Source organism: Pan paniscus, chromosome 17, assembly GCF_029289425.2.
Source record: "Pan paniscus chromosome 17, NHGRI_mPanPan1-v2.0_pri, whole genome shotgun sequence".
Taxonomy (NCBI): Eukaryota; Metazoa; Chordata; class Mammalia; order Primates; family Hominidae; genus Pan; species Pan paniscus.
In genome coordinates, this window is record NC_073266.2 from 44,476,388 (window position 1) to 44,503,293 (window position 26,906).

A 26,906-nucleotide genomic window follows, 5' to 3' on the forward strand; every position below is an offset into this window, starting at 1 on the left:
TGCCTCCTCATATGTATCCACTTATCATTATATCACCATATATTTTATAATATTCTTTACCAAGCCAAATCGCCAAATTTAGTTTTGATGTTTCTAACCATATTCTATGACTATGACATAGACTTTCAAGTTTAGTGTCAAGGAGGATATAATTTGAATGGGTTTTCAAAAATGACAATGAATGATACCAAGTCATACATACTCTCTTGTGAAGTTATTTCTGGCTTATGAAAAATAGCATCACACATGAATCAATAGCCCAGACTGCAATCAGTGTAGACGGACTCTAAATAGAAGTCACTAAATAGACTACAGGACAGTTTTATTCCATAGTCTTGGCACCATCAGCTAGATGCTTTACTGAGAAACTCAGTCCAAACTAAATTAGTGTAATCTTTGGAACATGATTCACTCAGTTATATAATGAAATGAAAGCCACTTAAGTTTTGTTGACCACCATTATACATAGTAGAGCCATTTCAATTAAGTGAAAATGGCAATAGAATCATAGACACAAAATTAGAAAAAACTTTGGCAATGATTTAACCAAACTCTTTATGAATCTCTTGTCAACATTCTTTTAGGGGGTGCCCAACCCCTGCACATGTTTACAAACATAATCTCATTCTTTCCAATGCTAGAGACGTTTCCTTGTTATGAAGTTATTTCTTACCCTGAATAAAAAGTTACTTCTGTGTAGCTTTCATCTTAGTGCAAGACTCTTTAAACAAAGAATTAACCTTAACCAACCAAAAAATGAGGGTCTTGGTAGGTCCCGGTTTTAATAGGAATATTCTGTCTAAAATATTTTCTAATTTTTTTGTTTCAATTATTATACATTTAGTGCAATAGGATAGGGTAGATTGAAATGGTCCAGAACCTAATATTGGTCTTTCTTAGCCAGGAGATAAACTCAGCTGTAAACAAGAGGGTGCGGGGTATATAGTAACTGGGGAGGCAGGACATAGAACCTGAGGAAAATGAACTAAGATGTAAAAAATTCCAAGCAGGAAGTCAGAAATAGGAGTTCCCATGATGTTTTTGGTATCTTAGCCACACACTTTATCTAAAGAAGTCTACATTCAGGCCAGTACCACAGACTGATTGTAGTATTTATGACTATAGTGGCAAATAGTATGTTCCCATCTTGAAAACTCAGACTATTGTTACAAATTTAGATTTCCTGATGGCATGATTTGTTGTCATTTGAAATGATTAGGAGCCCCCTAACATTCCCCTAGAATATGGGCTCTATCCATTAGTTATCCTTAACCTCACCCTCTCATAGACATCAGGCAATTGACAAGCTACAAATCAGATAGGGCAAATTAGTAAAAATTCCACTAGTAAAGGGGTTTTTCTCATAGCCCTAGTGACCTGTGTTCCCTATCAAAGATGCTGTTGCCTTAAAGATTTTCCATTTGTTGAAAAGTGTTTTATTAAGCAAGTAACTGAACAAAGCATTAAAGTGATTAGCACTTTGTTTTGAAAAGAAACGTTAGCATGGTGGGGGTGCAGGAAAGGGTAGGGAGTGGAGATGCCTGAGTCCTTGTCCTGCCTCTGTCTCTAACCTTGGTGTCACCTTGATCACAAATAATTTCAGAAGCCATGACTATTGAGGGAACCTAATGAGGCATCAGACTTAACACTTTGGCCAACTTAGCTTTCTTCCAAACTGTGCATTTTCTTTAACTAAGAAGGTAGTACATACAGCATTATGGAAATAGCATTTAGAAGCAATTTAGAAATTATTTAGAAATAATTTCTCCCCCAAGGAGCAATAATGAAGGTAATCATACCTGTGAGGGACTCAGACACTTTCTTAGCTTCATAATTGTGTGTGTGTGTGTGTGTGTGTGTGTGTGTTCATGATCAGGCTTTAAAAGGTTCCCAGAGAATGCAAACAATAATATTTAACAGGAAATTCATGCAGGTATTAAGTTGCCCACTTATCTGAAATGAATGCTAAGGTTGGAAAGGACAAAAGAGACAGGAGTTTATGCTGTTTATACACTTTTAGATTAAGATGGATCTTTGTCTTCTATTGACTATGCTGACTCTTTGGAAACACACATAATATCTTATTATCAGACAGGAAATGAAGCTAAAAGAAGCTAGTGGATGGGAGTGATTGGTAGCTCTCGCTTATCACAGGAGTAGTGGGTTGGTAGAAACTTGGGAAGGATGGCAGGCATAGGTACACATGCCAAATTAGCATTCTCTATGATTGTTGGCAATTTCTGGGCACTGTGAGCTGCAACACTGCTCCTATGCAAAGATTGACTTGGTAAATGAAAATCTATCTTACCTCACAACTTTAAGCTAAAAGGCAAGTCATGGAAATATGAAAATGTAAAAACTTAATTTTGTATTAGTTAGCAAATACTGACCCCTACTATGTGCAATGGCATTCTGCCAAAGCATGATTCACTTCTGAATCCATATGAATTTAGAAGTGAAGGCATTCTTAAAATTCCTCCAAAATATAAAGATGCTTCTCAGTTAACACTGTCCTGAAAAGCATCCACTACATATACGGTTTTAAGAAATAAAATTGAGATTCATAGTCATTTGGGAAAGTAAACTGGTTGTCAACTATCACATCACAATGTCTGTATTTTAATACTGTTGGTTGCAAGACTTACCTTTAAATAGATAATCATGAAAAAATTAAGCAACATTCCCATCTCATTTTCTTTTGAATGTAATGATTGAATGAAAAGGGCATAACTGATGTGAAAGTGAGAAAGCTAAATGTATGAATTTATTTTAATTAAATTAATATCGATCAGTTCAAAAACCATAAACAATTAATTTTAGTGTGAATTTTTGAATAATAAATTAAAAAAATTTTAAAGGTGGAAATAAAATCAGGAAATTAAGCTGGAGCCCATTGGACAAAATCTTACCTGAAGTTACTTTTTGTTCTCTTCTCTTCTCCACTCTCCCTGAAATGAGAAGTGGAAGATAAGTTACAGCATGGAGTCATGAGAATATGATGAAAATAAGATGAAAGCCCAGTTTACAGCAATTTCCAAACACAACCTCTACTTCAGCCGTGTCCAGTGTGCTCCTAGAGATGACTGGGCTCAGCTAACAGGCATGAGAACTGCTTACAGACCAATTTATGAAAGTAAAAAATAAATAACTGTGCATTAAATGTGCTGTTGGATTTTTAAAATCTTGTTAGCCAGAGTCATTTACTCAACAATAAACTTACAAAGGGCAAATCCCCATAGAAACCATTATGGGGAAAACAGCTAAATAAGACTATGCCCTCTTACAACCCACTTGAAAAAATAGAAAGGACAGACAATATAATATGAAGTGAGATGTGCCTCAAACAGTGTAGAATGTTTAAAGATATGAGATGATGAAACAGTTATTTTAAGAAAGGAGGGGGTGCTCATGAAGTTATGGAGAAAGTGGTATTTGATTTTGACCTTGAGATACAAATGGGATTTGAGAAATTTGAAATGGAGAAATGACTGACTCTTGGCAAAGGAAACAGTATGGGCTAAATGGACAGGGTATTTGCACAAGAAGAACTTGCACACTTACAGCAGTGCATAGGAGGAGGACTATCCTAGAGGTTAGACACAAGGCAATGAAAGGGTGGACTGAGTCATGGCAGTGGGAGTGGAGAGGAGGGAAGTAGTGGATGCAAGAGACCGGGGGGAGGCCGAAATAATAGGGCCCAGTGATTTATAAAATGTGAGTTGCCAGGAAGGAGAAGAAGTCAAGATGAGTGGTTAGCTAGGTGACTTTGGGTATAGAGATGCTAGTTGGGGAAATGGTATTATAGAATGTGATGAGGCTGGGAATAACAAGTTCAGTGTTAGACCTACTGACTTTGAAGTACTATGGGGACAAGGAGCTTGTAAGAGGTCAGAAAATTTAACTATCCTAATATATATGCATCTGACATTGGAGCATCCAGGCTTATAAAACAAATACTACTAGATCTAAGAAAAGAGATATAGCCACACAATAATGGTGGGGGACTTCAACAGGCACTGACAGCATCAGACAAATCATCGAGGCAGAAAACTAACCAAGCAACTGTGGACTTAAATGAACTTTTGACCAAATGGACCTAACAGACATCTACTGAATAGTTCATCCAGCAACCACAGAATGCACATTCTTCTCATCTGTGCACAGAACATTCTCTAAGACTGACCACGTGCTCAGTCATAAAGCAAGTCTCAATAAATTCAAAAAAATCTGAGTTGAAATTACAGATGCAAGAAATGTTCATCATAAGATGGCTGAAGCTGAAGGAGTGAATGGGGCATAAAGGCAGACAGCACAGAGGAGTGGATGGAGGACAATAACTAAGATAACATGACTGCTGCTTTTGTTTTGTGATGTAGGCCCATGGGAAGTCAGAAGCAGCTGAGATCTGGGGACCTCAACAAAGTGCAGGCTCTGGTACCACAAATCAAGTTTTAGAAGTATGGGGGTTTTCAATAGCATGTTGCTACTGCTTGTTGAGTTCACATTATTGTTGCTAGATTGTGAGAGAGTAGTTTTAGCAGAGAGTGGGCAGAGAACACAAGAGAGACTGCGAGGGTTTGGGAAGTAAGTGTGTGATGAGAAAGTGGAGCTGAGGACATGGCTTCTTGTTTATCAACTTTGGCAGCCTCCAAATGAGTCAAATAAGTGAAATGGGGTAATAGCTTGAATAGAAGCCAACTAAAGGTTTTTGCTAAGTTATGGAAATCCTAAGCATGCTTATAGACTTAGGTAAGAAACTGTGTACCTGGGCAATGGTGTGTATGAACACCACGGTGGAGGTGAGGACCGTGGTTTGGGATAAGTGAAGACCATCCTTCCAGCTGTCACTTTTTTTGTCATCTATCAACATTCCACAGCTGGAGCTAGTTACTGAGAAGTTAGGCCACACGTTGAAGCTACATGTAAACTTTATCCAAGCTTTTCTAACAGCCCTTCAAGTCTTTTAAAATCCTAACATATAAGGTGGAAAATGTACAATCTTCCCTTATGTCGCTGCCAAAAGTGTAGAATTCATTTAACTGGCACCTTGATTAATGGCATGTTATATTCATTTGGGTGATTTCCAGAGGACTTGTTTGATGCAATTTATTTCAATGATTCCAACAGATAAATAACATGAATAATCCATTTAAAGGCCTCATTCATTATGAAGTGTGACAGGGCACCTTCTCATTTAAGTTTTCCACTGGGCAAGCCACTGCTTACTGTTTGATTATTCACTTATGAATACTAGACGCCTCGGACATTTTCATAAATTTTAAAAAATGGTATTCAAGGCTTGAATTGTAAAATATGTAAACAAAAACAACTTTTTGGAGTGTCTTTAACCTATATTAGAATAAGTCACTAATTCTGAAAGTTGGAAGTGTATGTATTTGAGATAAATAATATGGTGTAGTGATCAAGGTGTCCCAAATGATTCCCATCTTCTCTTCTTTTGATATTCACGTCCTGTGTAATCCCACTGAATTAGATTGACTGTGTAATCAAGGATTTTGTGGGAATAATATAGTGTGATTTTGAGGTTGATCCTTAAGAAAATTGTGGCTTCCAGTTTGGGTGTGGTGGCTCATGCTTGTAATCCCTGTGCTTTGGGAGGCTGAGGCAGGAGGATCACTTGAGGCCAGCAGTTTCAGACCAGCCTGTGCAACAAAATGAGACCACCATCTCTAAATTGTTTTTTTAAAGATTGGCCAGGCATGGTGGCACACATCTGTCACCTCCCTAATTAGTTGGGAGGCTGAGGCAGGAGGATCACTTGAACCAAGGAGTTTGAGGTTACCATGAACTATGACTGCACCGCAGCACTCTAGCCTGAACAACAAAGCAGGACCCCATCTCAAAAAACAAAGACAAAAAACTATGGCTTCAATATTCCTTTCTTTTGGATCACTCCCTCTGGGTGATGCCAGATAATATGTTGTGAGGACACTCAAGCAGGCCTATGGAGAGGTCCATGTGGCATGGAACTGAGGCCTCCTGTCAACTGCCAATGAGGAACAAAGGCCTGCCAGCAGCCCCCACCAACTTGCTAGGCATATAAGCAATCCATTTACCAGCCCCAGTCAAGCCTTCAGCTGACAGCAGCTCTGGGCAACATCTTGACTGTAATCTTGAGAAAGCCAAAACCAGAACCATCCAGTTGGCTATTCCAGAGTCCCCCACAGAAACCATGTGAGCTGATAAGTTTATTGTTGTTTTTAGCTGCTAAATTCTGAGATAAGTGTTAAATATATGTTTCAAAAGTCTGTAATAATTTATCATTTAATATACTATACCTACAGTAATGCTAATTGCAGGCATATCAATCAGTCTCCTTGATTTTCTCATTTTTAAAGTAGGGATCAGGGTCTGCTTCTCTGGAATGCTATAAGGATGAAACAATTCCATATGGTAAAGCTAGCAAGAAATGGACAAAATTCACATGAAATATTGGCATCTCATGTTTCAGAAGGGAGGCTGAAAGGTGCAACTCTTTTTTTATGAATACCTCAAATAATTTTTTTTTATGAAGACCTCGAACAATTCTCAGCCCCTATGTTATATGAAAGGGCTTTGTAAATTGTAGAGTGCTATATAAATTCCACCTATTAGTTTTATCATGAATTAGTCCTGTTACAGGAACCTACTTAGATTTCTTAGTTATATATATGTATGTGTGTATATATAGGTGTGTGTGTGTATATATAGGTGTGTGTGTGTATATATATGTGTATATATATGTATATATATGTGTGTATATATATGTATATATATGTGTGTATATATATTTATACATGCACACACATACACACAAAACATCAAATTAGAAAAATAAAAATTACATGGTAGGACAGTACTATATTGATCAATGGACACAGAGATTGAACTGTTTAGATGGAGATGACCCTCTAGGCTTCCTTCTTTAGTATCTTTATCTCAGTCTGAATAGGTGATCTTATCTCTCATTCTCTCAATGTTCACCTTCCCCCAAAGAGACAACTGTAACACTACATCTCTAGCTCCAAAATCTACTTAGGTTTTAAAGCCTCCTGGAAATCTCTACCTGTGTCCTCCACTGCACTTCAACACATGTCTTTAACTTAAATAATTATAGTCCCAATTTCTCTAATAACCAGTGATGATGAGCTTAATGTGGCACATATACACCATGGAATACTATGCAGCCATAAAAAAGAATGAGTTCATGTCTTTTGCAGGGACATGGATGAAGCTAGAAACCATCATCCTCAGAGAACTAACACAGGAACAGAAAACCATACACCACATATTCTTACTCACCAGTGGGAGTTGAACAATGAGAACACAAGGACACAGGGAGGGGAACATCACACACTGGACCCTGTTGGGGGTGAGGGGAAAGGGAAGGGAGAGCATTATGACAAATACCTAGTGCATGCGGGGCTTAAAACCTAGATGACGGGTTGATAGGTGCAGCAAACCATCATGGCACAGGTATTCCTATGTAACAAACCTGCACGTTCAGCACATGTACCCCTGAACTTAAAGTAAAGAAGAAGAAGAAAAGAAGAAGAAGAAGAAGAGGAGGAGGAGGAAGAAGAAGAAGAAGAAGAAGAAGAAGAAGAAGAAGAAGAAGAAGAAGAAGAAGAGGAGGAGGAGGAGGAAGAAGAAGAGGAGGAGGAGGAGGAAGAAGAAGAAGAAGAAGAAGAAGGAACAAGAAGAGGAGGAAGAGGAAGAAGAAGGAGAAGGAGAAGGAGAATATTTCATTAAAAAAAAAAACAATAATTATAGTCCCCTACAAAACTGCTCATCCTTGGTGTCTGCTCAGGCACCCAAACATAAAACCTAAGAACCACTGGCTTCTTTCTTTTGCTCCTTCTTCCCATCTAATCTGTCCCTCAGTCCAATACATTCCCCTCTATCAGGACTTTGAGACATATCTTCTCCTTTCTTACTGCCATCACCCTAGTTCATGAACTTTATATCTGTTCCTGGGGTTATCTATTTTCTATGGGCTCCTAACTTGTTTGTTGGTTTTTTCTGTCATTGTAATCCAATCACTCCTAAACAGCAAACTCTACATTTCTTAATATAAAGTTTATGACCTTGGACAATTTGGCCATAACTTTCCTTCTGCTGTCATCCTCAAGCATCACAGAGAGGAGTTACCCATTACACCAGGAATTACACCTTCACCCCAGTTCCCCATTCATGCTGTTTCTGCTTCCTAGAATGTCCTGTCACACGGCTCCTGCCTATCAAAACCCTATTCAGCTTTTAGAGCTCAGCTCAGCTGTCAGTCCTCTGTGAAGTCTTTTCTTTTGTGCCAGCTCCCCAAACTCTCCATGCCCTGCAGAGTGAAGCACCCTTCTTCTGTGCTTCTGTAACCTTTCATTTACGCCTTTGCCATAGCACTAATTCTTATTTTGGTTCACAATTAGTTGTGTGTTTGTTTTCCTGACTGGATGGTGGCTTCCTTCAGGACAAGTTGAGAGTCCCACATCGTTCTCTCTCCTGATGTCTAGCACTGTGCCTTAAACACAAATGCTCCAACTCACTCTGAAATGCTGGAGAACATGAAGTCAATTTTAGTACTGCTAAAATGCAGTGAAAGTACAACCAAGAATAGAGCTTTTAGCAGGTATGTATATTACAACTGACAACCAAGAAAACTATTATATTAGAAAAGTGGGTGATAAAATAATACAAAGGCTTTCAGAATAATGAACACACATTCTGTCCTAGTTGTGCTTTATTTTATCACAGATTCTAGTTTAAAAACGAAACATTAAAATATGGTTTGCATCTTATTTCTGTTTAAACCTGGATGCAGCACTTCACTTGCGATGAATAAAAATGGACCATAACCTCAAAAAAATTGAATTTGCAAGATAAAACTTTTTTCTTATGTGAGAAAATTTATTTAGTTGAACACTAAAGTTCCGCATCTCATGACTATTTATCTATGTAAACTGAGTCTCAATATTTTTAAAAGCTATTTTAGACTTGAGGTTATGGATATTGTTTCATGGAGAAACATTACATATATGTCAATTTACAGTACATTTCAGTACTTCAGTATGGAAGTAGTCTCTTAATGACAGTGATTGTTTCTGATCTTTTAAAACCACAGGCACATAAATGGCAATTTGATGCTGTCTCACCAATAATGAGTATGGGCATCTGTATCATAACTCAGTATCTCATGTCACTTCTCAGGAAAAGGAAATTATATATGTGTGTGTGTGCATGCACACGCACACACATGTATGTTTATACACATTTATATGTACACTATATATGTATATATATATACACACACACACATATATAGTATATTTTCATGCTCAACTATAGTCTCCTCTCTAAAATATGTTCTCTCTTCTACTTGCTTCCATCTTTTTATAATAAAGTCTGTCGTGGTATCTTATGAAACTTGCCTCACCCCACTACCAATTTCTCAGTAGCCAATTCTGAGTTTGCGTTCACTTTCAGGCATTTTATCTGCCTTGCTCTGAGAGGTATTATTAATCACATCCTGTTGCTAGGATACCTGAGAACGTTCATTTATGTCTGATGTTTCTTTGGCAAAATGCACTATGAAGAAGGCATAGAATCATGACAATGAAAATTACTGTGCACATGCTACTTATTAAAAAAGGGAGGAAGAGCATAACCACCAGATAATATAATGCTAACTGCCATGAATTGTTTAATATCGTTTTTGTTTCACCTAGATTTTAATGGAAAAAAAAACTTGCAATATTTTTGGATAATGAGAATCTGTAGTGCTTCTATACTTCTGAGTTAACTAGAAAAAGTGGAAGGTGGTAGGGTTTTGGTTCTGTTCATTTCATAGGGATTTAAGAGAGGAAGGAGCTTGAAATGCTTCAAATGCCTCCTTTACAGACAGGGTAACTAGGTTATAGTGCTAGTTGATTTGCAGGGCCAGACCTAAAACCCGGGTCACCACTATTGCCATGTTTAGCTATTTTAATGCAAGATTTTTTAGAAAAGTGGGATGTGGAATTGGACAATAATAGTAAAAAAATGCCTTTATCAATATATTAAAATAATTTCGAAATCACTGCTGTCTTGGGTGCTAGTACACCAAAAATTCCTGCTTATTGGTTGTCATGAGAGAATATGGATACATAAAATCCACCTAAATGCAAGATTTTCTTAGTCAATCTCTTCCTACAGGAAATAGCATGATATAACAAAAGGAACACGGATTTGGAGTTCGATGGACTAACTTTTCATCCTACCCAGGGATGCTTGTGAGCCATGTAATCTGGGAATGAGGTCTTGAGTACCTTCTCATTACATGTGCTTTTTGTTCTCACCTCTTCTCTCTTTCGTGTGTGTGTGTGTGTGTGTGTGTGTGTGTGTGTGTACACAAGATATGTTTGGAATATCCATAAGCCATATATAATCAGTCTCTAGGTTTTAAAAGTTGCAGGAATAAATTATTTAAAAAAATGTCTGCAGGCTAGCTTTTTATAAGTCAATTATTGTTTATCAAATTATTTGTTTGAATGAAACAATTTTTTTAACTTATAATTATCTAACCACAATGTTTCAGGAGTAAGATACTTGAAAGATATTGCAATTTTCTTTTTATCAGGTAAGTATTTATTTAGTACCTACTATGAGTTGGGCATTCTATTGACACTTAAATATTTCATTTAATATTCCCAGTAAATGACTTTCATTTTCTGATGGTGAAGGCAGGCTCAGAATCTTTTTTCACATGCACAAGGTTCCAGTTAATGAATGTCAGAACTGGAATATGAATCCAGAGATTTTTACCTTTTCTGTGCTTTTTAGCTGTGGTGATTAAGGACAATTTTGTAGAGTGGTGAAGAACTTTGAGTTGTAGCTCTACCACTTGATCACTGTGGGCTGTGGGCACCTCATTTTAATCTAAGGTGAATTGTTTTTATCTGGAAATGGGAGTAATACAAGTACCTACTTCACAGGGTCACTGTGAAGATTAAATAAAATGATGTGTTTAATAATAATCTCTACATGTTTTGAGTGCATAACACAATATTTATAATGCTCTCACCTTGGTGCCTGGGACATAGCAAATAGTACATTGCTAGGTGCTCCTCTTTATAAATATTCTGTATCAGGTAGTCCTTAATAGCATATAATAATTCTTCATATCCTTAAGGTCAATGACTTCTATTATGAATATTATAAAGTTGAGACTTTGGGAGTTTTCTGATATGTTTACATCACCTCCCTCTCTTCCCTTCTTTTTGTTTCCAAGGAAAAAGGGGCTTCCCATTTTAGTGGATTCCCTTTCTCTCATCCTCATGTCCTAACTCTTTTCAAATACAAATTAGTTTGATGAAAACCAAATTTACATGTCAAAATTCTCCCCAGTTATGAGCTAAGATCATATGATTTTAGAATGCAGGCTTTATGGCTTAAATTCCTATTCACATTTTGGAGTGACTACCAACTGTGGACTGTCAATAGTCTAATGTGGTCTGAAGAGAAAGGGAGAGCTGCTCTAGAAATCAGAGACCTCCCTGCCAGAAATTGTTCTCTTCCACAATTGGTAGTAGAATCCTGAACAAGTAACTTGGCTCTTGCAAGATTCAATGGTCTATTCATTTAGATAGGTAAATGCTATCTTTCAATAATTCCAAAAGAAATTATGCAAACAGGGAAGTGAAAGGATTTTATGTACTATATTGTAAGAGGAGGAACAGAGAAGTTTAACTGGGCCAATTTGAAAACCAACTGGTCTGTAGAAGTCTACATAAAACTGTAGAAACTGCATAGCTTCTGTGTGGTCAATGGTATAAAAGAATGAGGAGTTTATTTTATAATTTATGGCTGGATTCATGCTGCTGATTAAACACCAGCCTCCGCAGACATTGAGGATAGCCTCTATATGGCTGTGAATCCTCTCTGCCCTCCTGCAGGTTTAGATAAACTCCACTTGCTCCTGTTCTATTTGCTTAGTTGATATGTTGCTAGGACGCTTAGGCAAAGAGAGCCATTATGAGCACAGCGAGTACTGTGAGCTCCAGACAGTGTGTACTGAGATACAAAAACTGGCCCTTCAGAAACATATCGATACAGATAGATCTGGGCTTCTGAGGTCGGCCATCTGCCTTGGCAGGGCTGACTCTCCATCTGCACTCCCCAGCCCTGGGGTCTGCCATCCGGCATAGCATGGAGAAAGCCTGAGAAGGACTGAATGCTCAAAGATTTGCAGGCGGCTGACCTCTCTGTAAAGAAATAGTAAAATCAGTATGAGAAACAACAGTTTTAGGTTGTCTTGGAAATTCCCAAGTACAAAATTTCTTCCCACTGAGATCTACCCGACAAGCACATAATTAATGTGACAAACAACAGCCCCTTTCAGATTCCCAACATTGGTCTGGCTGAATTAAATCTTAGAGTAAACCTTTTGATATATCAGGATCTCATTCTGAGGCAGTCATTTCTTGGCAGAGAAGATTTTTGGAAGACCTTTAGAGGTTGAAGTCAGACTGGCAATAGTAAATACCTAATTATTGCCAGGTTTTAAATAGCTTTGCAAAATAGGAATGCTAGTCTTAATTGCGTAAGCTGCAGCTACTGACTAAAGGAGGGATGTGAGCATTTGTACTTTCCTCTGAGCATTGAACGTGTTTCTAGTAAGTTAGGTGTGAGTAGTCACTTTTAAATAATATAATATTCTAAGTGTCTTTGGTGTGTTTATTATATTGAGAAAAACTGGAATGAATTATTTTGTAAAATGACAAATCTTTTCATAATGTTTATTCACTCCTGTGCTAGAAAAAAATGATAACACATTAAGAGTTAGAGTTTAATTCCCTTCCCCTCGAATCTCTGCAGGCCTAGTAACTTGCTTACCCAGTCGGATACAGCAGAAATGATGTTTTTCCAATCCCTAAGCTTAGGCCTTGAGCATCAGGCAGCTTCTACTTTCCATCTTTAAAAATGTGCTCCAGACACCATGTAAGAAATCAGACAACCCTAAGACCACCATGCTGTAAGGAAGCTCTAGCTAACCACACATGGAGGCCACATGGAAAGAGAGCTGCCTGAACAGTATGTGACCAGCTCCCAGGTATTCCAGCCATCCCAACCCAAGGACCAGATACGTGGGTCAAGAAACCATTTTAGAAGGAGATTTTCCAGCTCTAGTCACCTCAGCAAACGCCATGTGGATTTGAGACAAACTGCCCTGCCAAACTTTTCCCAAATCCCTAAGCCACAAAACGGCAAGCAAAATATCATTTTTATATCATTAGGTTTTGTCATACTTGGTTACACAGGAATAGTCAAAACAACGCTTTTCTTTTTTTCATAATGAGAATATTTATTGACATACATATCAATATATATTGATTTTTTTTTCCTTTGAAGCAGGGCTCACCTAGATTCCTTCTTTCCTAAGAGGGTTTGGTCAATATACCTATAAATATGTTCTATTATTCAGCATTTTAGTATCTAAAATTATTCCTTTTCATGAAAAAAGAATAAAGCCTGTTATTAGGAGTGCAGTTAAAGCACAATTTCTATAGATTACTACATATTTTGTTTTATTAGAGTTTTACAATTTTACCCTGTAAAGTGGAGTAAAAGTAAAGTGGAGACTTGCCAGTGGTCCAGCACATCAGAACTTGTAAACCATCAATTGGGGTACCCATTTGAAACAACGACATTAAAATATGTATCTAGGCTTCGAAAACTTTACCATATATTGTTAGAATTATGTAGAAATCCTCTGAACTGAAACACTCAAAAGATTCAACACAATTTATGGTAAATAATTTAAGATAGTCTTATTTTCCCTGGGTAGATTTACTTCTAAAGGATCAATTAGTGGAATCTATATTGAATTAAGAGTTTTAATATTATTTAGAGTTAATTTTCTGTATGAAGGCAACAACGGGAAGCATTTCATTAGGAAAGGTAATGATATGAGTCCAAACAGAATCTATGCTTGTGAAGTCTGAGTTTGTTCACTTTAAATAGCAATTTATGTGGCTAATGAACACACAATCCTGCCTAGATTTTCATCTGGGGGAAACAAGGACATTTCATTGCTCTTTTTCCCCACACTCTTAATCATCATCTCATTAGCTTGTGGAGAAAACTGGTGGAGGCCAGAGGTGAGCTTTATTTTCTTCTTTGAGATGTCAGTACAGGTTTTAATCCCGCTAGCCCCAAGTTTTTCCTTTTTTATCTTGAAAATATCCTCTTCACACTCATCTTTTCCTTCACATTGACCCACGTCAAAGGTTTGGGCCTCAGACATTCAGGGAAGCCGATATTTCATGGATAGAAGGAAGAAAACAAGAAAAGTATGTTTAGATCAGTGGATATTGATTAATTGCTTTCAGGCCTTACAGGCTACTTTGTAAGCTTGTAAAGACTATCCCCCATAAACTTGGTTGAATGGAGTTTACTAGGAAAATTGTTAATTGTCTAGTTCATTTTAGGTGTAGAAGAGGCTCCCCACCACTTGGGCACTTAGGAGAAAACAACCAGAGCACATCTTGTTGAGTGTCTATTATGTGAGAGACAGAAAGATAGGTACTTAATGTCTGCAATGCTATTGTAAAAAGTAAACAAGAAATTCACAGTCAAGGTTCAGGGAGGGGCCCGAGAGAAGAGGCTGTGGACTGGTGCAACTGCTAGGGCCTTCAAGTCCGGGCTGGAAGTGGGCCTGCACCTAATAATAGAGACATGGAGGAAGAGACACTCCAGGAGTGAACAGAAATATTGTCTGAATGCCTAAGGCAACAAGCTATTTTCTGGAAAAATCTTTTATTAGTGTTCAGTGTGAATTGCTGACTTCAGAAAAAGCAAGCCAGGCACGGGCACAGTGCAGCTCACCAGAAGGGCGGGAAGTAGGGTACTCCAGGGAGTGGGTGCGGGTGAGCTCCAGGAAGGAGAGTGGGAATGTTGAAAAGAGGATCCCAACTAGATGCAGTCACTGAGAGCTAAGATTTGCACAAGACTAAGAATTTGGCATTGTCAGGGAAGGGCAGTAACTTTCTAGCTTTATTTACTGTGAAAAACACAACTGAGTGCCTGTCCACAGTCCGTTCTCCTCTTTTTCTACTCTGGTACCCAACCCTCTTCTCACAGGACATGCATAAAACATGTAAACTAATCATCGTGCTCCCCATCTCCCTTAGTTTAGGTGGTCGTTTGACATTTCTGGCTAATGACATGTACATTTATTTATTTAGAGATGAAGTCTCACTATGTTGAGCAGGCTAAACTCAAATTCCTGGGCTCAAGTGATCTTCCTGCTTCAGCCTCCCAAGTAGCTGGGATTACAGGCATGTGCCATCACATCCAGCTATAGGTGAGATGAATTCTGTTGAAGAACTTCATTAAAAGGTTTTTCTTGCCAATAAAAAGACACGCATGGGAGAAACCATCTCCTTTTCTTTCAGTGCATGTTGTCACATCTGGGCATGATGACTGGTTCTTGACCTACACTGGTTCTTGAGGAGAGTAAAGATCACCTGGTGGCCACAAGCAGATCATCTGGAGTCAAAACTCCTTATCTGAGGACAAAACCAACTCACTTCAAGAATGACTGAGGGGAACACACCCCAAGGATGAAGTCACCAAGCCTCTGAATTAATGCACCACGGGACCACCCTACATCAGGTTTTCTTGTTATGTGTTATTTAACCTTTTTGGGTATAAGTTCAAGTTTTTGGTTACTTGTAGCTGAAAGCATACACAAACCAACTACAAAAATAATATTCAATGCTAAATACACTAGGAATAAAACCTAAAGGAAAGAGCATTGCCTTTAAGACAGTTCCAAAAATTGTAGGCGTGAGACTCTTCCCCAGCCAGGCACTGTACTTTAGAGGATCTTCTCTTGCTCTCTTTCACACACATCACTTTCACAGAAGGTGAGGAGGGCCCAGGTGTCTGTATATGGCATCCACACCTTTCCTAGACCATGCACTGAGTACCTGGGATGCCAGAATTCTCTGACCTAACTCTGCCCAGATCAGATCTCTGGAGGAGGGGACCAGATTGCATCATTGGTGTGTAGGCTGCAAGGCCTGAGGAGTGTTCAAAGGATTCCTGGGGCTTTGATGTGTGTATCGATGGCCCCAGTGCACGTGCATGAGGCCCCTTGCAATGCTGGAGGGACTGTGATGAAGGCAGAAAGAAAAGGGGACATACACTTGTTCTCGATGAGAGCAAAGATCACCTGGTGGCCACCAAGCAGATCATCTAGAGGCAAAACTCCTTATCTGAGGAATTCAGAAGTAATTAGACGTCTAGAATTTCTATACATTTCTGGAATGCAAGCATGTCGAAACCCATTGTACAACCTTTGCCGACATAAAGGCACCAAAACATCCACAAATGTTAATCATTTCTCATGACCAATGTGACTAATATGGTCCAAATCACCCTTCAGCTCCTGCGTTAAGTCCACAAATACCCCTAAGGAAGATCCAACTGGGCACACTCAGTCCTCTCTTACTGAAGCTGCACTCTGCTGCAGCATTCCTCCTATCTAATAAAACATTCCTCTTCAAACTTATACTGTTGTTTGGTCAATTCTTTTTTTTTATTATTATACTTTAAGTTCTAGGGTACATATGCACAATGTGCGGGTTTGTTACATGTGTATACATGTGCCATGTTGGTGTGCTGCACCCATTAACTTGTCATTTACATTAGGTATATCTCCTAATGCTATCCCTCCCACCTCCCCCCACCCCATGATAGGCACTGGTGTGTGATGTTCCCCTTCCTTTGTCCAAGTGTTCTCATTGTTCAATTCCCACCTATGAGTGAGAACATGCGGTGTTTGGTTTTCTCTCCTTGCGATAGTTTGCTGAGAATGATGGTTTCCAGCTTCATCCATGTCCCTACAAAGGACATGAACTCATCCTTTTTTCTGGCTGCATAGTATTCCATGGTGTATATGTGCCACATTTTCTTATCCAGTCTATCATTGTTGGACATTTGGGTTGGTTCCAAGTCTTTCCTATTGTGAATAGTGCTGCAATAAACACACGTATGCATGTGTCTTTATAGCAGCATGATTTATAATCCTTTGGGTATATACCCAGTAATGGGATGGCTGGGTCAAATGGTATTTCTAGTTCTAGATCCTTGAGGAATCGCCACACTGTCTTCCACAATGGTTGAACTAGTTTACAGTCCCACCAACAGTGTAAAAGTGTTCCTGTTTCTCCACATCCTCTCCAACACCTGTTGTTTCCTGACTTTTTAATGATCGCCATTCTAACTGGTGTGAGTTGCTATCTCATTGTGGTTTTGATTTGTATTTCTCTGATGGCCAGTAATGATGAGTCAATTCTTTTTACTGCCGGGAGCCAACCACTCTTTGCTGCCAGGGCTCTGACACCTCACCTGGTAGTTCTCTTGCCTCAGGCCCAGCAATTACAGGGGCAGGTGTGTCATGACAAAACACCAAGGGTAGTTCCTGGGAGAAGGCACAGAGATGACTAGCACACATGCGTTGTCTCACTGGATTCTCAGCTCAGTCCCAGGGGAAAGAAGGGGGAAATATTTTGTCCGTAGCTTGTAAATAAGAAATAGAGACTCAGAGAGGTAAACTTGCCCAAGATTACCCAGTAAACATTAGATTCTGGATTAGAATCCAGGGCTTTCACAAATCACACTGTTTACCACATATGCTCCCTCATATTTTTGTGATACTGGTCTAATTTATGTACAAAACTGAGAGACACAAATTGATTTAAATTATCCTTTGATTTATACAGTCTCCAGTTTCCTATCTCAAACACACCTAGCAAAGCTTATCCTAAGGAGATAAAATACAAATAAATTAAATACAAGTATCTTTATAAATGATCATCATCAAATTTATTGTACATTTTAAAAATTGAAGAAATTCTTTTTAAAAATCCTATACTGGTGTGAAGTAAATAAAGTGGGATGGAGTTAGCCTTTCCTCCTAGCATTATTTTATAGGATACAGACAATCCACTGTCATGTGTATAAAATGTTCTCTGAAGTCTTGTGGAAATGGGTCATTTCTATTCTTTTTCCTTTGTTGTGCAAAATATGTAAGTTTTTCCTTCCATAAAATTATCTGAACTGGCTGCTTACATAGCCCCAATCTGTCAGTTTGATTTTAAACTCCTCAATTCACTATTTGCTATAGATTTTTTTCAAAAAAGTTATGAGATTATTTGCATATTACATGTGTGGTTTTTTTTAATTGAAGTTTTATCCTTCAGTTGAGCCAGTTGTATTCAAATCTGGGTGAGGGTGGTGGGGGTGGTGAAGGTGGGAGGCCATGAGGGCTGTAAATTTTGTAGTATTGTGTTCCATCTTAATGGGGTGGCTCTGGAAGGAGGAGAAGCCAATCCCAAATGTGCACAATCCAATTATATTTCCAGGGACATCTAACAGGTATCCTCCAGAATCCTGAATACCTATGGGCTATATACAGTGACTTTTTTTTTAAGCTCTGTTGTGACACTGCTAGATATTATGGGTAAAGAAAAATCAGGCCTGAGTGTGAATAGGCTGGCTGATCTTAGTTCTTAACAAGCTCATTGGAAACCCTGGGAAAGTGATAATAGATAGAGAAAAGAGTAATTTCAAAAGGTGGAGAAAAATGTTACAAAATTCAGATCACACATTTGTAATACCTAAGCCTTACAGCGAAAAAAAAAAAAATCAGCTTGTGAGCTCTGCCAACATTTTCCTGGAGCCAGCATGATGGGGCCCAGGTTGCTGTCTCTGGCTTCCAACAATATCCACCCATGCAGACGGCACCATGATTAATACAAGCAGAGCACTCTGTTCCGCACGCATCAGAGCAGTGACATTTTTGCACTGGAAAGTACTATTTGAGCTATAAGCAAAAATGGCAAGGCTAGCTTCAACTCAAGACAGTTCGAACTCCAGATTTTGTTCTAGGCATTCAGATGATGCCCTCATGGATGGCGGAACTATTCATTTAAAGAATCATGGTGGGTGCATTTTTCCATTTAAAAACATTTGACAGAATTCCATATGACAACATAAACATTTGAAAGAAATGTGGAGTATAGAGGTTCCTTCTGGTGAGCTGCTCCTGCCTCTGGTGATGATACGCTCTTTTGTTCTCTGGCTAGTCCCCAGAGACTTTCACTTAATCCCATATTCAATAGGACACTGCTTGGGGTGAGGCTGGCACTTCTTGGTACAGGCTTCACCCTACAATGCACACACAATTTGAAATAGATTGCCAGCAGCCCAGGGCAGGAGAGGAAGAGGCCAGGCCTGCTGGGCTATTTGTCATCTCAAACATTTCAAGCATCACACGCCACCTCTTTAGCAGGGCACACAGGGATCTGTATCCCCTGGCAAGATGTTTAGTTTTGGTGCATACAAATAAGGTCTGTAATGTATAAACTTGAGGGGACAGAAAGAACAGCCATCGCCTGAAGCTTTTCTTCCTGTGTGTAAGTGGCAGAAAACTCTTCCATAAACATCTTAATATCTCATCTTGAAGACTGGATAATGTCATGTAATGGAATTAAAATACATACATATTAAGGAAGTCTGCTGGGTAAAGGACAGCTCACAGCCAGCTACATTTAGTCGGACTTTGGTCTGCTTTCAGAGGAATGTAAGAGTCTTCGAGGTATTTTGTTTTTCTCTAATTTTGGAAAGCCAAGAATTTTAGACCTCATTTTTTTTATTCTGGAATCTTTTATAACCACTGTGTGCAAATAGATAGTATTAAAAACACAAATGTAACAAGAAGGAAAGTTTGCTATCAAAACAAAACAAATGGCAGCCACTTCCTTTTGCCTTCTAGGGGAGGAGCAGAATGCCGTCCCCAGAAAAAAAAATAATTCTTTAGGAAAATTCCCTGATTCCTTAAAAATTCATTTTGGTTATTGAAGTGAGACTCCTGGTATAGTCCAGTTGGGAGAGAGTGGAGAAAAGGAAAGGTATAATGAAGTAAGAGGATTTATAGAGTCGTTCACTGCTTTTTTTTTTTTTTTTTTGAGAGAGATAAGGTTTAATGACCCTGAAAATAGTAAAGGGAGAAACGATATAAAAAGAGAGGCCTCCCCTAGGTGAATATATAAATATGGTAGTCAGTTGGATCCTAAGGAAGGATACAATCAATAAGAAATTCCCTTTTTAGGAAACGAAAAGAAAATACTTGGAACCATGATAACTACTTTCAATATTAAGTTATTTCCAATTCTGCATTATGTTGGACCCCATTCTATCAATCTTCCAATTAACAAAAGTCACTTTGGCTTTATAGTGCCATGTGAGGGTGGCAAAAGTTTATGGACCATCTTGGGGTTGATATACATCAGAGAGTCTCTTGTTCTAGGAGGTAAAACATGGAGTAGGAACAAGAATGTGGCATAAGCAGAAAACGAAACAGGTGATAACCGGAAGAGCTTATTAGCCCCCAGTAAAGGTGGCATGTAGAGGGCACAGGACCTCACAGGGTGGAAAAACAGTCCATTTATTTGGATCTTAAAAAATGGGTACCTCATGAAGGGTGGGAGACTTTTGGATCTGGGCAACAAAGTCAAAAGGAGAAGAACTTGCTGCAACGCAGCTATTACTTATTTGCATATTTTAAGTTTTAATTGCTAGGAGTTAACAAGGTAAAATAGCGAGAGGGCCAGCATTTGGACCCTCTCTCTTCCACGTGTAGTAAAGTGACCTTGGCCAGTTGCTGTCCTCTCTGGACTTCCATCTCCTCATGTTCAAGGTGGAAGCAATAATACTAAACTGTTAGGCTTATTATAAAAGTTAAAAGAAATGCTGAATAAATGACAAATATAAATTCACAACTCTTAAGTTATAGTAAAATAAAAATAACTATGATTCTGTTTTTTAAATTTATTTTTTAGAGTCAGGGTTTCCATATGTTGCCCAGGTTGGCCTCATATTCCTAGCCTCAAGCAATCCCCTTGCCTTAGCCTCCCTCCCAAAAGAGTTGGGATTATAGGCATGAGCCACAATACTCAGCCAATATGATTGTTATACCTGTCAGGATGACACTGACCCCCAAAGGCCTAAATCATTCACATTTCCTACATTAATTATTTAATTAAGCGCCTTAACTAGTTGGTGATATTTTAGCATTTATAATTTGACATAAACCTAGTTGTGTTTTTCATTAATTATACTTCACTATATAACCTAAATTATTTTAACTTCTTACATGTATTTATTTGGTTCTTGAAAAGCTAGAGTAAATTCTAAAAATATTTACTAAATAGGACTCATTAAACTTATAAATACCATGACTTCTAGGAGAGCACAAAGTTCAGTAAATATCTTTGTCTTACTAGTGATTATTTTTAATAAGGCCTTACATTTCTGTGGTGGTTTCTGTTTCATGTGTGTGATCTCTTGATTACTCTGATCTTTTTTATTAAGATAGAATTATCTATATTCCAAACATTAAATTCCAGTAGTAGGACCCAATTTTCTAATTCTACTTTCTTGAAAGTAAAATGGTATGGTACCATTTATTATTGCACCACCCAATCAATATTTTCATAGTTAGACCAAAGTTTCAGATTCATATACTAACCTATGGGAATGTCACTAGTGGATAACTTGGCTGGTAAACTGCACTGACACTTCACCATAACAGACTTTTTTTTTGAAAATCATTCAGTTCAATTTTGTTTAGAAGATTAAGCATCTCTTTGGAGAGCAAAACATCTAGATCAAAACTGACACTGCATTAAATTTACAGGGCGATGCTTTCTGGTTTGCTAGTTATGCTTTAATAATATTTTGTGGCAGGAACAACACACTGCTGTCTGGCATTTTCATTCTCCTTAGAAAAATAAAAAGAAAGAAAAAGAAAAAAGTAAAATAAATAAATAAATAAATAAATAAATAAATAAATAAAGGGCTTTCCTGTAATAGGGTCAAAGGATTCAACTACTAACTCAATTCTGTCAATTTTAATGGTGGGATAGTACCCAAGGTGTTTCTTTTTCATTTATCTATTTTTATCAAGAAGTGGTTTGTTTTGAGGAGGATTTACAGTTCTGCTCTCGTATCTTCACTTTTCTATGGGCCCATATGTACTCTTGCGTAAAGCAGCTTTTTAAAAAGGAGTGGTTACTGTGAGTTTTAGAATGTTAAACCTAATATATTGAGATTGACTGAATCTGATGGCCCTGATGATTCTAGGAATGCCTGTCCAGTTTAGTTTATTAAGCCCCTGTGTCCCTCTATCATTTTATTGCAGCCACACTGGGGCGTGGTCTGGAGAAAGGGTACCAAAACTCAAAGCAGATATTTAAAATAATCTGTGGGAAAACAAAGAAGTTATAACTATTGCATATCATATTACTTTGGGAGCTGCTTTTGAATGATCCATTTTCCTCTCTCCCATAGAGTCCCCAAGACTATCTGAAACATTCCCTTCCTCAACTTTCACTGTCTGCTCCTCTGTCTTGCAAACCTAACCATGCCCCTAAAAGGGAAAATAAAGTGCTTACTTTATTTGCTTATATTGATAAGAACCTGTATATGTTACAGATACTCGAGTGGGAATTAGAGAAAATAAGAGGAATAAAGAGAGATAGAGTAATTTTGAAAACTATGATTGCTCCTCTGTCCTTCCCATTTATTAAATTTTATTGTAATAGGCACTTTTTTATTTTAAAATTTTACTTGGTTTTTACTTATACCATATGTCCTTTTTTTCATACTGACTTTACATTTTCCTTAGAGTTTTTAGCTATTCATTTATTTCTTTTATTTCTTTGAACATTTAAGATGTACTTGAGGTCTTTTCATTTTCAGGTTCTTTGTTTCTAGTTCTTGGGGTAAAAACTAACTTTTGTGTTATGTGCGCTGATCTCCCTTCAAATAATTCATATCATTATATAAGTTTAAATCTTTGAATTATCCCCAGTGAAAGATGGCGATAACTCTGTGTACGTTACATATGTCCTTGGCTGTGGAAATTTTTCTAGAGTAATTTGCATTTGCTCCTGATGATATCCAGGTATTTCATCAATTTTGGACCATTTATTATTTTAACTTACCAACATACTACTAGGGTGGTTGAATTTGTACCCTATATTCATTCACATAGTATGGAAGTCAGAGGTTCAAGTTTCTTTGGGATGCCTCATTTTATTCTTGTGGCCTTTGGCTTACTTGCTAGTGCTGCATCTCTGGGACAACTGCAGGTTTCTTCCAGGCCCCTTTCACAAATGTGGTCATGATTTCACATCGTCATATGTATGAAGCCTGTGGCCTGGATTTCTCTTCAAACGTGATGTAAGAATGGAATCAGCTCCTCCTCACATTTTTTACTTTGAGCTCCTTTTCTTTTCTAGGACATGAAGGTTTTCTATTGTTGTTTTATGGTGAGTTTGAAAGCTTTTGTTGTATTTTGCCTGCCATTTTATGTGTTTGGATTCGGGGAAGAAATTCCTTCACATCAGCTCAGGTTGCCAAATTGCCTGGAAATCCTTGCTTACTTTTCTTTAATTATTTTTCCCTTCCAGTAGATTTTAAGCTCTTACTATCAGGAGCAGCCAAAATGTAAAGTGGCGTTAGGGTTAAATAAGTAACTGTAGAATAGATAAATACATATTAATAAATTGATTTATGAAATTGGTACTTTTACTTATTGCTAACTTTTGGACCACCAGTTTTCTTATCATCCTATAATAAAGGCTGTTTATGTTCTCTAATGTACCCTATAGTTCCTTAATATAATTTTGCAGTTATAAAAAGCAATGATCCCACCTGTGACATACTCTCTTATCTCTGTTTCTGTGGTTCAATAAGCCTGTGAGACAATTGCAAACATTTCTAAGAATTTCTTTTGTAAGTCCTCAACATGAAAAAGTGAGAAAATGTATGACTTAAAAAAATCAGAATGATAGAAAATTTTCCCAAAAAGCCAGTCTTCTTCCTATACTCAAATACAAAGTCAACACTCCTTCTTCACAAGCATAAAGTCTTGATGGATTGCAGATGCCAACCATTACATAGATAGCACAATAAATCTGCTATAAACTACTGAACATACTCTGCAATATCTATTGAAACATAGGGGCTATATGCACTATAACTCCAGTTTCCAAATTCCTGCTATATTAATTCATTGTGACTTTTTTGAATAGACCTGTCTTCTATTGCTACAAAATGAAAATTAAACAGATATGTGAAAACCAATTTGGGGGCTACCTAAATTGAATTGAGCACCACCAGACACAAATTACAGCAAAAGGATACTGTTCTAATTTGAATACTAGTAAACCAAGCAGCAGCAGTAAACTAGTTTGCATTTGAGCCAGAAAGAGGTTCAAAATGAACTGTTTTAAGAACATGAATTAAATAATGCAGGAGAACATGGGTTACCATTTTAGCAACAGTGCCTTGAACATGTTAAATGATTTAAAAAGCAATAATTTCATAGGAAGATAATTGGTATTTAAATCACCCTCTATGCCACTGTTCGGCACATAAAAAGTTAATTCCAGAAAAGATTAGGATAATGCCCATTCAAGAATAAATCAGATAATGGTGGTTGTCTTAAATTATATTTAGAACTTTCTTGTAGCTACTATCTGCCCTAAGTTTGACAATTAACAATGATACTAGTAAATTTATTTTTCAGAGGCATCTAATATAATGCACTGGGCTTGGGTCAGCTTCAGGGGCTCCACACTTAATGCTCTTTATAAAATTCTTAATAACATTTGAACCAGAGGCCCTACATTTTTATTTTATACTAAGCCTTACAAATTATACATAATATAATTGGCTGACTGGGCCAAATATAATAAGGCTTATCTCTATATCTGTTCAATAGGAAGCATAATTTTGATCATCTTTCCACGCATAAAGGTCTGATATGGCTCTCTATTGCCTACCAATGTCAAATAGTGGTAAATGTCAAACCTTTTAGCCTGCCATTTAATATTTTCCATGATAGGGTTCCAATCTATGGTTCCATATTTAGTTTACATGATTTCACTCTTGCATTTATTTAATGAAGATGTGTTTATTGAGACTTACCATATGTCAGGTACTCTAGGTCCCCCACTAAGTGGGAACAAAAGAGGTTTGACCTTGTCCTATGTCACCCCCCTGTTAGAGGTAAACTATAGAACTTGCCATTTCCCAAACACTCCTTGCTTTTTGTTGTCCTTGCTTTTGCCAGTTATGCAGGTCTACTGCTGGTTTTTTCTCAGGTTTATTCACACCCTTATCCTATTTTGCTCTGTGTTAGCAGAAGCTAAATTTTCCAAGTTTGCTTGTGCTTTTTGGTAGGTTTGGTCAGTGCTGGGTATTGATGAACCTTTGGAGGATAAAAGGAGGGGACTAGCCAGACTCTCCTCTGTTGCTGACCCCCCAGTACCCCACAGGGTCCTGTGGCCTCTCCGTGGGCCTAGTTCCCATGAGTCTCCCTCTCCCTTCATGGCTCCACCTCCCTGTGGCCAGCCTCTGCCAACTGGCACTAGTTTCTGGGATCTGAGAATGATTTCCTTCCACTATCCTGCCACCCCTGGTGGCCTGTTGGTCTTGTTCTTCTTGGGGTACCTCGCCATCCACTGTTAGGCTCCTCAGCTCTCTAGCACCTTTGTAACCAGAGTAGTTTCTCTTTCTCTAACTGGATCCTGATATTCTGAAATAGTCTTCCTCTTTATCTAGCCTTCCATCATTGATACACATCAGTATTTCATTCACTCTTCAGGGCATAAGTTTAATCCACCTTGTTATAAAGGTTTCCTTGGCTTCTTCCCCAGCCCTGAACTATAAAACTGGAAATGATCTAGACTTAATATTTGAAATTCCCTAACAGTTTGCTTATAGTTCTCTTGTGATATTTAAAATGTTCTAACTCATCAGATAATGACTTATGCAAATATATCTGCTGTCCTTGAGCACAGGGACACACTCTAGCATAAATGAGCAATCACACTTATAATGTGAGATTTATCCTAAGAAAATATTTCACTCAAAGAAGGTGCTCAATAAATATATTGTTGCATTCCTCTAAGTGGTAAATATTAGACTTTTTTTCTCAATTCAAAAACTTTGTTGTTTCTTTTGGAGAAATCACTAAAATATCTGTATTATCCTCATAAATACAGTGTTGAGAAATTAGCTGCCAGGACAAAATGAACTGTGCATTATTCATATAAAAGTGACATTATTGCTAGAGGACATACAAATAATGAGCAGGCATTAATATAATAACAAAGGGCCTTGGGGGGGATCCCTATTTTCATGATTCCAAGACTGCATCAATTATAGACATCTTCACAATGAATTAGTATAAATAGTCTCTCATCTTCCCCTTTTTCCTGCTGGTATATATCTAATGTGATATATTTTATTACCAATTGGCCTTCTACATATTTGCTGTCTTTTCTATTTGACGGTGATGCTGTTCCTGCTTACCATTATGTATAAGTGTGGCTGTTAGGATGAATGTTGACTCAACAGCTTTTTCCATATTGCCTGGTGTGAAGATTGTTCTTTGATTGGACTATAGCTGGGCTTTTGAGAGGCTGTGACTGTTTGTAGCTCTAGATCTTAAACTAATAGTGAGCTTGTGAAGTCTCTGCTCTGAGAAAAGTTCTTCCTTTGTGGATTTCAATGCACCAGCCTCATTTCCTTGTGTCTGCCACTTCCTCACAGTCTGCAGTAAAGCTTTGTTGTTTGAAGCCAGGATGTAGAATATCCTTAAAGCTTTCCTTCTGGCATAATTGTTGGCATTTCCCTCACTTCAGGATGCTGTACAACCAGGGTTGTCAGCAACAATTTCATGATTTGTTAGCTCCAGTAGACTCATGATGAACATTGAAGACAGACCATCTAGTTGCCAAAAGGCTTTTCCTTAGCAACTTCTTGGCAATATTTACATTGCTGATGAAATGCTT

At 37.9% G+C, this 26,906-nt stretch overlaps 1 protein-coding gene across 5 annotated transcripts in view; it reads right to left on the reverse strand.

Moving 5' to 3' along the window:
• CHST9 (carbohydrate sulfotransferase 9) overlaps positions 1–26,906 on the reverse strand; it is a 269,480-nt gene that overhangs the window by 129,707 nt on the left and 112,867 nt on the right. For all 5 annotated transcript variants that reach the window (XM_055102565.1, XM_055102564.1, XM_057300453.1 and 2 more), the window contains one exon: positions 2,910–2,948. Coding sequence is in view for 2 of the 5 variants with exons in the window: in XM_057300453.1 (XP_057156436.1) it covers positions 2,910–2,948 (39 nt within the window). In the remaining 3 variants the exon portion in view is untranslated. The remainder of the gene's footprint in view (positions 1–2,909; positions 2,949–26,906) is intronic.